General features: G+C 38.6%; 1 protein-coding gene across 1 annotated transcript in view; it reads left to right on the top strand.

Moving 5' to 3' along the window:
- Nucleotides 1-10,497, top strand: part of GABRA3 (gamma-aminobutyric acid type A receptor subunit alpha3) — a 385,158-nt gene extending 374,661 nt beyond the window's left edge. The window contains exon 9 of the mRNA XM_059385929.1: nucleotides 8,401-10,497. Coding sequence (XP_059241912.1) covers nucleotides 8,401-8,736 — 336 coding nt within the window. The 3' untranslated portion in view covers nucleotides 8,737-10,497. The remainder of the gene's footprint in view (nucleotides 1-8,400) is intronic.
- The last annotated feature ends 1,256 nt before the right edge of the window (nucleotides 10,498-11,753 follow it).

The raw sequence follows: 11,753 nt of genomic DNA on the forward strand, positions 1-11,753 counted from the left end.
CTTCTTCTTCTTCTTCTTCTTCTTTTTCTTACTTCTGTTTATGTAAATTCAATTAGCCAAGGTATAGTACATCATTAGTTTTTGACATAATGTTCAGTGATTCATTAGTTGAGTATATCACCCAGTGCTCATCATATCACATGCCTTCTTTAATGCTTATCACCCAGTTACACCATCCCCAATTTTTTTTTAAATTTTTTATCATTCATTCCATTTAGGTCACAGTGGCCTCCTTTATGATCTTTGTACTAGTCACTCACCTTCCAATGGCAAGTGTTTTGTTACTACTATCTTTTCTCTCTGAAAATTTTGTTTTCAGATCTTTTCATGGCTTACTTCCTCATTTTATTCAAATCTCTGCTTACCTTCTTAAATTTTCTCTAACAGATGTCATACTTCTTTACCCCTAACCTGCTTTCAAATACTATCTATGTTTTGGTAGGTAGAAAGGTACACAGTGAGTTAAAGTAAATTTCATATAATAGTATTTATATCCTTAATGGAGAAGGTAAAAGGAATTGTCAAGATTTAAAATATATTTTATAAGAAATAGAAAACAGAGTTGATTATTAACACGGAGGAAGATTGCAGGCAGATTGAAAAATTAGAAGAATTCAAGAATATAGGCTTATAAATGCCACCAATCCATCAATGGCTATGGAAAATTTTTTTCAGAAACAAGTAGAATAATTGAATGGAGTGACTGAGGAAGTTGATGATCCTGGGAAGCGAGTGCTGTAATACACCACCTGGCAATGTCTGGTTAAGAAAACAAAGAATACAGAATAATGGATTTTGAGAAACTACAGAGCTATTCATTCATTTGTTAAGAATTTACTGAGTGTCTACTACATGGTAGGTTGTGTGTTAGGTGCTAGGGGTACAGCAGTGAAAAGTAAAACATGGCCCCTTCCCTCAGGAGGCCAAATTGAAACTGTCCATTAAACAATTAATCCCCATCCTCACCCCTACCCTATCTCTAGCAACCATTCTACTTTCTGTCTCTATGAATCTGAATACTATAAGTACCTCATTTAGGTAAAATCATATAATAATTGTCATTTGTGACTGGGTTATGTCACTTAGCATAATGACCTCAACATTCATGTCTTAGCATGTGTCAGAATATCCTTCATTTCCAAGGATGACTAATATTCCATTGTGTGGCTAGAACCCATTTTCCTTATCCATTCTTTTCTCTACAGACACTTCAGTTGCATTTGGCTTTTGGATCTTGGAAATTATGCTATTATGAACATGCGTGTTCAAATCTCTTTAAAACCTTGCCTTCAATTTTTGGGAATACATACCCAGAAGTAGAATTGCTGGGTCCCACTTTATTTCTATTTTTAATTTTTTGAAGAACTGACATACCATTTTCTGTGGTGGCTACACCATTGTACATTCCTAACAGTGCACAAGGACTCCGCTTTTTCCACATCATTGTGAAAACTTGTTATTTTCTGTTTTATTGTCATTGATAGTATACATCCTAATGAGGTGGTAGGTATCTCATTATGGTTTTCTTTTTTTTTTTTTTTAAAGAATTTATTTATTTATTTGGAGGGCAGAAAGAGAGCACAGGCAGGGGAAAGGGCAGGAAGAGAAGGAGAAGCAGACTCCCTGCTGAGCAGGGAGCCTGACACAGAGTTGGATTCCATGACTCTGAGATCATGAGCTGAGCTGAAGTCAGATGCCTTGCCAAAAATCGGGTCGATTGGGTTTTTTTTTTTTTTTTCCATTTTGTTTTTGGGATTATTTTTTGCCCCTTTAATTGAAGTATAATTGACAGTATCTTCTTAGTTTCAGATGTATACAATGATTTATTTTATACATTATGAAATGATCCCCATAAGTATAGTTACTGTTACCAAAGTTATTATATTATTGACTGTATTCCTTATGCTGTACATTACATCTCCATGATTAATTTTACTGGAAGTTGGTACTTCTTAATCATTTTCACCTATTTTACCTGTTTCCCCAATCCTTCCCCTCTTCAGTAACCAAGTTACCTCTATATAGACCCTATTTCTGTTTTGTTTTCTTAGATACTAGATATAAGTGAAATCATATGGTATTTGTGTATAAGTGAAATCTCTGAGTTATTTTACTCAGCATAATACCCGCTAGGTCCATCCATGTTGTGGCAATTGACAAGATTTAATTACTATGGGTGAGTAATATTCCATTGTATACATATATGCCATATCTCCTTTATCCATTCATCTATTGATGGACACTGAGGTTGCTTCCATAAGTTAACCATTACAAATAATGCTGCAATAACCATAGGGTCTATGTATCCCTTCAAGTTAGTGTTTTCATTTTCTTTGGGTAAATACCCAGTAGTGTAATTACTGAATCATAGGGTGTTTCTAATTTTTTGAGGAACCTCCATATTGTTTTCCATAGTACCTGAATCTATTAACATTCCTACCAACAGTATATGCAGTTTCCCCTTTCTCCACATCCTCGCCAATACTTTTTTTGGTCGTTTTGCTAATAGCCACTCTGACCAATGTGAGGAGATACCTCATTATAGTTTTGATTTACATTTTCCTGATGATAGTGATGCTAAACATCTTTTCATATGTCTATTGACCATCTGTATGTTTTCAAGTCCTCTGCCAACTTTTTTGAAGATTTTATTTATTTATTTGACAGACAGAGACGGTAAGAAAGGGAACAGAAGCAGGGGGAGCGTGAGAGGGAGAGGCAGACTCCCCGCTGAGCAGGGAGCCTGATGTGGGACTTGATTCCAGGACCTCATGATCATGACCTGAGCTGAAGGCAGATGCTTAATAACTGATCCACCCAGGCACCCTCTCTGCCAATTTTTTAATCAATTTTTTTTATATTAAGTTGTGTGACTTCCTTATATATGTTGGATGTTAACCCCTTAGTGGATGTATGACTTGCAAATATCTACTCCCATTTAGTATGTAGTCTTTTCATTTTGTTGATTGTCTCCTTTCCTGTGCAGAAGCTTTTAGGTTTGATATAATTCCATTTGTTTATTTTAGCTTTTATTGCTCTTTTCTGAGGAGAGTTGTCTTAAAAATATTGCTAAGACTGGTGACAAATAGATTGCTGCCTGTGTTTTCTTCTGAAAGTTTTATGTTTTCAGGTCTTCCACTCTGGCTTTTAATGCATTTTGAGTTTATTTTTCTATATGATATAAGAGAGTAGTCCAGTTTTGGTTTTCTGCATGTAGCTGTTCAGTTTTCCTAGCACCATTTATTGAAGAGACTGCCTTTCCCCCATTTGATCTTTTTACATCCTTTGGTCACAGCTTAATTGGCTATTTATGCATAGGTTTATTTCTCGATGCCCTATTCTGTTTATATATGTGTCTATTTTCATGCCAGTACCATACAATTTTGATTCTTATAACTTTGTAGTATGGTTTGAAATCAGGAAACATGATACCTCCACCTTTGTTCCACTTTCTCAAGATCGCTTAGCTATTTGGGGTCTTTCAGTGCTTTCATATAAATTTGATAATTTTTTGTTCTAGTTCCATGAAAAAATGCCTTTGGTATTTTGACAGAGATTGCATTGAATCCATATATTGCTTTGGGTAGTATAGATATTTTTTAAATGTTAATTCTCCGAAACCATGGGACAGTATAATTTTCCACTTGTGTTGTCCAGTTTCTTTCAGCAATGTCATAAATCACCTTTGGTTAAATTTATTCCTGGATATTTTACTTTTTATGTTTGAGGAACCTCAAACTGTAATGAAATTGTAAATGAAATTGTTTTCTCTTTTTTCTAACATTTAAAAAAAATTTTAATTAATTCAATTTAATTAACGTATACTATATTAGTTTAAGTGGTACAATTTAGTGATTGCTTGCATACAAAACCTAATGCTCATTACATCAAGTGCCAATCATCCAATTAATTACCACTTCCCCCCACCTCCTTCCCTTCAGCAACCCTCAGTTTGCTTCCTATAGTTAAGGGTCTCTTATGGTTTGTCTACCTCTCTGTTTCCATCTTATTTTATTTTTCCTTCCTTTCCCCTATGCTCATCTGTTTTGCTTCTTAAGTTCCCTAAGAGGAAAATCAAAAATTTTTTAAAATTTATCTTTCTGTTTTAATGCTCATTACTAGTGTATAGAAATGCAAGTGATGGGACACCTCGGTGGCTCAGTCATTTAAGTGTTTGCCCTTGGCTCAGGTCATGATTCCAGGCTCCTGGGATCCAGCCCCACATCATGCTCCCTGCTCAGCATGGAGCCTGCTCCTCCCTCTCCCTCTGCCCTGATTGTGCTCTCTCTCTCTCTCTCTCTCAAATAAATAAATAAATAAATAAATCTTTTTTTAAAAATGCAAGTGATTTCTGCCTGTTAATTTTGTATCCTGCAATCTTACTAAATGTATTAGTTCCAATTGCTTTTTAGTGGAGTCTTCAGGGTTTTCTATACATGGTATCATGTCACCTGCAAATAATGACAGTTTTATTTTTTTTTTTTCTAATTGGGATGACTTTTATTTCTTTTATGTTGAGGCTAGGACCTATAATAGTATGTTGAATAAAAAATGGTGAGAATGGACATCCTTGTCTTGTTCCTGTTCCTAAAGAAAAGGCTTTCAGCTTTTTACCTTTGGGTATGTTAGCTGTGGGCTTGTCATATATGGTTTTTATTATGTTGAGGTATGCTTCTTCCAGTCTCACTTTGTTGAGAGTTTTTATCATAAATGAATGTTGGATTTTGTCAACTGCTTTGTTTGCATCTATTGAGATGATCATGATTTTTATCCTTTTTTGTTATTGTTGTGTATCACATTCATTGACTTGTGGATCTTGAACTCTCTTTCCATCACTGGAATGAATCCTACTTGATCTTGCTATATACTACTTTTAATTAATTTGCTGTTGAATTTGATTAGCTAATATTTTGTTGAGGGTTTTGGCATGTATGTTCATCAGGGATATTGGGCTGTAGTGTGTGTGTGCATGCGTGTGTGTGTGTGTGTGTGTGTGTGTGGTGTTTTTGGTTGTGATACCAAGGTAATGCTGACCTCATAAAATGAGTTTGGAAGTGTTCTCTCTTCTTCAACTTCTAAAAATGCTTTGATAAGGATAGGTCTAACTCTTCTTTAAATGTTTGGTAGAATTTACACATGAAGCCATTTGGTCCTGGATTTTTTTTTTGTTGTTTTTTTGTAACTTCTTTGATTTGTCTTTGATTTCCTTATAACATATATGCCATTACTTTGCTCCACTTATGAAAATTGGGGTTCAGGAAATTTGAGTGTCTACTATGGGGTAGATTCAGAGGCTCTAGGCCATATCTGCATATACTCTGATGGCTTGGCTGAATATCAAGTACATTCAGAGCTCCAACTTACCCTGTACTTTGTACTTCTAGAACAATAGACATGAATGCCATCTGAGGAAAACCCTTGAGTTGGACATGCATTGGTCCATAAAAGTTTTCATTGCCTCATCCTAAAATCCACATGAGGTGACTTTCTAGAAGGAACGTTGTCCTGGGAGTCATACTTGGGGAATTTGGAGGAGTCAGTTTCAGTTTGGTGGTGTGGGAATTACTCCCAGCTGAACTATGGAAATTTATTTTCTGTATAGGAGAGGTCAAGACTAAGGAGGAACAAATGAAAAATCACATTGAGAGTCCTCAGTGTGGGGAGGTCATCTTTTTATTCACTAAACATCTATCACATGACTAAGTTAGGCATTTGGCTAGGAAGGAAGGAATAGAATTACAACTTGGTCAAAACTGTTTAGTTTGTATCTATCAAATTCCAGATCATAGGGAAATATTGAAAACTAGGTACAGAAATGGATAAATATTAACTACTAATCTCTGCATCCTATTTCTGTCTTCTTGATAGTACAGCTTTTGCTTTGATTTCCTTCCTGACTATTTAGGTAAAAAATTAGAATGGTTGACTAAAATGTGCCATGTTGGAAAGGGCAAGGGAAATTAAAATGAAATTTTCCTTTATTGCTTTAAAAATCTGAGATTAAATCCACTTCTGTTTCTCCTCACCTATAGAACAAAAAGGATTTATAAAGCTAAAGAAATTGTTTGATGTTTGGAATGACTGTTTCAGAGACTTGGTCATAACCAGCTTATATGATAACTAAATGGAATAATGTGAAAGTCAAGGTAGTGGGGTTCTTTTCTTTTCTTTCTCCTCTTTTCTTTGTCCATCCACCAAAAAAAAAAAGAGATTACTAAGCAAATTAATAAGTAAGCAGTCAAACAAGTAAAATGCTATTTAATAGCAGAAGCATTTAGCAGCATGCCTCTATTCACACAACGAAGTTGCTAATTATAAATGAGTCCCATGTAGTATGTAAGGCATTTGCAAGGTTTTTAGAAGTCTTAGAGCTCTGTCCCCCCTTCCACTTGTAGCAATCTGGCTGCAGTTCTTAAAGAGTAAAACTGTGTTGCTTTTTAAAGTCCTATTAGTGAGATGGTTTGTGTACTTAAACCAACACGTTCTCATTTATCCCACACTCCCCCTCTGATTGAAAACTCTAAAGTCAGCAAGGGCAGGCAGAATAGGAAAGCAGGGCATACAAGGCCTTTGCCCTGTACACTGTGACCCAGCTGCAGCAGACTTCTTGTCATCCTTTCAAATAAGCAGTGCCCTTAACCTGTGCTATATCTTCATCTTATGAGTTCCTGCTTATCTTCTGCGACCCAGTTCAAAAAATTCATTGCCTTCTCTGAGCTACCTTTTCTACATCTGTAGGTATTTAGCCCATCATTTTACTGAATTCCCATTATATCTGTTATAATTTGCTCATATCCGTTAGAACTCTGATCATACTATGTAACACTCATGTATTCCTACAACCCTCTCCACCACTGGACTGTAAACTCCTGGAAAACAGGGATTGAAATGGATTCATCTTTTAACCTTCCCACCAATCCCTAAATACCTAGCATAGTTTTGACCCAGTAGATATTCAGTAAATATTTGGCAAAGTTATACTAGGATCAGGAAGGTAAATGGCAGTATGGTCTAAAGGGGGAAAGATAAAAATGGTAGGGACTCTAATGTAAAGAAGAAAAGAAAGAGATTAGGGGAGAAGGGTCAGTAAGAGAAAGGTGGGAGTAGAGAGACCCTGGAAGGAAAGAAGAAGAGGAGGAGTAAAATAAAATACAGATGCTGGGAATCAAAAGAACACTGACAAAGGGAACAAATGAGGTATGTGAAATTAGGGCAATGCAAGTAGTTACCACTTTTCATCAAATACTCTTGGGCATTTCTGAAGCTCATCTATCCCCAACTTTTCCCTAGAAACAAAAAGGGATGGAAAGAAGAAAAGGCTAGAGTACAGGGGGAGACAGAAAACACTATAAACTATGAGCTCAGTCACTCTATTCTGTTCTAGACCTGAGTTTTGTTTCCTCTTTTCTTCATGGAGGGTCATGAGTATAGAAATCATGTATGAAGGAACAAATGGGCACATGTGTGCATGTTTGTTTCTCATTGAGATTTTTCTTTTTTTAATTCTGAAAAAAAAATTTACAAAGGACAGTGTCATAACAAAGGCAGAAACAGCCAGGGGATTGCCATGTCAGAGGGAAACATTTCATCGCTCCCTGGGGAAACATTGGCTCCTGCTTGTAACTATGTATGAGTGAAAAACCCTGGTGTGCCCCCTAGCTTGCTAAACACATTTACAGTGCATGAAGGGTGAGATACTGTTGTAATGATGCATGTAAACATGCCATGGTATTTATTGTGTCTTTAAGTTGAAATGACTTTCAGACTCACATAGCTCTCTTCCTCACAGGGGATGTGCCACTTGATGGTTGAAGCCTTTTGGAGTTATTTCTCGGGTAACCAAAAAAGTGTCTCGCACCTATAGAAAGCAACACAGTACAGCCCTGGATAAAAGTCAGGAGCCCAGGTGGCTAGTGTGGGCTCTGCTACTCAGTCTGAGGCTGAATTATGTCATCTGTCAAATGGAGTAATCTCACCTACCTACTTGATAGGGTTACTGTGAGGATCAAATCACATGAATATATAAAACCCTACATGCAACCAACATTTCACAGTTTCCCAGTGATTCTTACCACCATTCTTTCATCTGATCCTCTCAACAACCCTGCCAAATATTTTGATTTTCATTTTACAGATGAAGAGACTAAAGCACAAAGAGAAGTTACTTGGCCAAAGCCACATAGCTAGTAAACCAGGATGATGCAAGTTTTCTGTTTTCAAGCTCATCTTCAATTATCCTTAGACACAAACCTGTCTACTCAGTGCTATTGGCTTCCTGGCCTCTGTTTCTTAACTTCCCTCATGGCTCCTCCTCCCTACAACCTCTGAAGGTGCTCTGTGTAATGAATTAATTAGCTTTTGTTTTGTCCCCCCTTCTCCCCTACTTTTTCTGGCTCTTAGAAGAAAACACCAGCAGCCCCAACAAAGAAAACCAGCACCACCTTCAACATCGTGGGAACCACCTATCCCATCAATCTGGCCAAGGACACTGAGTTCTCCACCATCTCCAAGGGCGCTGCTCCCAGTGCCTCCTCAACCCCAACAATTATTGCTTCGCCCAAGACCACCTACGTGCAGGACATCCCGACCGAGACCAAGACCTACAACAGTGTCAGCAAGGTTGACAAAATTTCCCGCATCATTTTTCCTGTGCTTTTTGCCATTTTTAATCTGGTCTACTGGGCCACCTATGTCAACCGGGAGTCAGCTATCAAGGGCATGATCCGCAAACACTAGATAGTGGTGATGCAGCAACCAGAGCACTGTATACCCTAGGAAGCATCCAGGCACCTAAACCCCAGGGCTCCCCTTTCTGTGTTTCAGGATTCTTCTTTTTGACTCTCTACCAAGCTGTGACTCTCAATTAATATTTATGGATATTAACAAAAAAAAAAAAAACAGAAAAATTACTTGTCCCTCTGACATTGCTGAGTGTACCCTCATCAGAGCCAAACACTGCCATTTGTTCAGTTGCTCATCTTAGTCTGCCAGTCTCCCCCAGCTGAGGGCACTGCATGTATTTTATTGCACTCTGCCCACTGCAGAAAGAACAGGAGACTCTACTAATTGTAGTGGGAACCTTGGCTATTTGAGTGGTCCAGACCAAGGAGATTCTTGACTGGTCCAGATCAGATGATTCTGACTCATTCATAAGCCAGACTATCCCATGTGGTCCTGGCCTGCTATTTCCTTTACCTACAGCAAGGCCCACTATGCAAAAGGCAGGAGCCAGTGCTAGCCTCTGAACCTGGCCCCTGACTCTTTATTGAATTGGAGGTTAGTGGGGACAGTTAAGGCTCACCACTATCAATATATATGGCCAAAACAGATAGAACCAACTAGGCCAGCCTGGCCCCAAGATGGCTGATGCTCTGCCATGTTCAGTCCCTCAGGAAAATAGTATCATCTTTGGTATATCTCTCCTTCAGAAAAGCCCTTTGACCCCCCCCCCCCCAATAGCCAGCTGGACACTGCTTATTTTAGACTCATTACAACCTGCAAATTCTTCAGGAAAAGGATCAAGTATTTTTGTAATTTATACTAAAAAAAGGGACAAACAGAAACAGAAAGATCTAGATCAAATGCCTATGCAATTTTTTAAAAATTATGCAGGGAAGTCAACTCCCTGCCAAGGCAACTAGTCAAATACTGGATGGGGCAAGAGATTTGGGCTGGGTAGTAAAAGCTTAAAGTCTGGCTCAAAAGAGAGGGCCACTGGCAGGTAAAAGTCCTATTCTTCCTTCCATGCCTTGTACACCTTAAATGCTAGTCCAGGCCTAAGAACTCTGCTTTCACTCTGTCAGGGAACTCTGGTCCTCTGTTGATGCCAGTTCTTAGTGGGGTGAATTGGAGTCTAGTTGATTTTTGAGTCAAGTGAATCATTATTACTAGTTTGCTAATATTTAACTTAGGGGCCATTTGATCTTGTTTGTTCTTAATGTATTATAATTGTAAACTTTTTATAAGATAGATAAACTGACTCTCAGATATTTGAATGACTTGCTTAGGCAATTTATGAGTGTCTGTAATAGAGAACTATCATGGGTCCCTTTCTAAAGACCAAAAAGAAGACAGGTCTAAGAAGCCAGATCAACTTGACCTCTGAACCAACATGATCTCAACAGTCCTGCTGACTCCTGAATGCAGTTTGGTTGGACACCAAAAAAATTTATAGAAAGAAGTCATAATGTGTAACCTAAGGAGACCACTTCTAATAGTCATGGCTCAATAGAATGAAACTGTTTAAGATGGCAGTCCCAGCCACAGAAGCCCAAATTAAAGCCACAGATGGCACCAAATCAGACTCTCCCCGCCCACTCCCTAAACAAAGCTCCTAAGGGGTCTATCATTAGCCACTGGTTGCGTTTGCGCCTATCTTTCCCTTCCCCATCCCCTGCTTCTCTGCCATTGCTGGGATAATGCATGCCAGTCCCATTATTTCTAAGAGTATGTCTGTAGGCAATTTCATGACTAGAAGAGTGTAGTGTTGTGGATATGTGGGGATGGGGGGTGGTGGGGTGGGTGGGGCTGTCAATGATCATCTAAAGGAGTTTAGAATGAAAGCCTGACCTTTGCCTTTCTGTAGAAATTGTGTTTCCAAATGCTTTGGTGCAATGTTTAGTGGCTGTTTATTAAACTTCTGAATTGTACTCAGACTGGAGAGCTTTTATTTTAAATTTAGATTTATTTATTTATTTAAGAAAGAGTGTGCACAAGCCTGGGGAGGGACAGAGGAAGAGGGAAAATATCTCAAACAGACTCTCTGCAGAGTGCAGAACCTGGTGTGGGATGTAGGGATTGATCCCATGACCCTGAGACCATGACTTGAGCCAAAATCAAGAGTTGGACACTAAACTGACTGAGCCACTGAAGGACCGCAAGAGGCTTTTATTTGGTGGGGGGGATTACTCATCTTTCACTCCCACTCTTAATTCACCCTTGCTTTCTACTTCTTAATACTATTTAAATAAGCTGGAAAAGGTGTATCCCCAAAGCGAGAGACCTATTACAGTTGATCCAAAATTGAACCCATGTGAAAACATAGCTTTGATTGACTCAAGGGTCTCATTACCTAATAAGAGAAGAAAACACCTGCATTGTTTCCTCTGCTAAATTCTCCTACTCCCAGGAAACAGGGAAAGTAATTCTCATTGCAATTCAACATCTCTAGTCTAGTTCTTTCATATTAAATTTAATATGTTCAAAGCAAAATCCTTGACTCCTCAACACATGCAGTACTTCCCTTGGTCATTCCTTTATCAATTAACAGAAGTAGCACCATTTGCCCAGATGCTCAATACAAAAACACAGAAATAAATCTTGACACCTCTCTTTCATCCCCCCATTCAGCACATCTGACAATCTTGTGCACTTAGCCTATAATTTAAATTTCATGTTGTACCACCTACTCCTCACTACCATTACCAGCACCCCAGTCCAAGCCTTCATCATGATCTCACGTGGATCACTACAGGGCTAGCCTTTTATTTATTTTTTTAAAAGATTTTATTTGTTTATTTGACAGAGAGAGACAGAGAGGTCACAAGTAGGCAGAGAGGCAGGCAGAGAGAGAGAGAGAGGGAGAAGCAGGCTCCCCGCCAAGGAGAGAGCCCGATGCGGGACTCGATCCCAGGACCCTGGGATCATGACCTGGGCCGAAGGCAGAGGCTTCACCCACTGAGCCACCCAGGCGCCCCCAGGGCTAGCCTTTTAAACTGTAAACCATATCATGTCCCTTGCCTGTTTAATACCTT

Source organism: Mustela nigripes, chromosome X (assembly GCF_022355385.1).
Source record: "Mustela nigripes isolate SB6536 chromosome X, MUSNIG.SB6536, whole genome shotgun sequence".
Lineage (NCBI taxonomy): Eukaryota > Metazoa > Chordata > Mammalia > Carnivora > Mustelidae > Mustela > Mustela nigripes.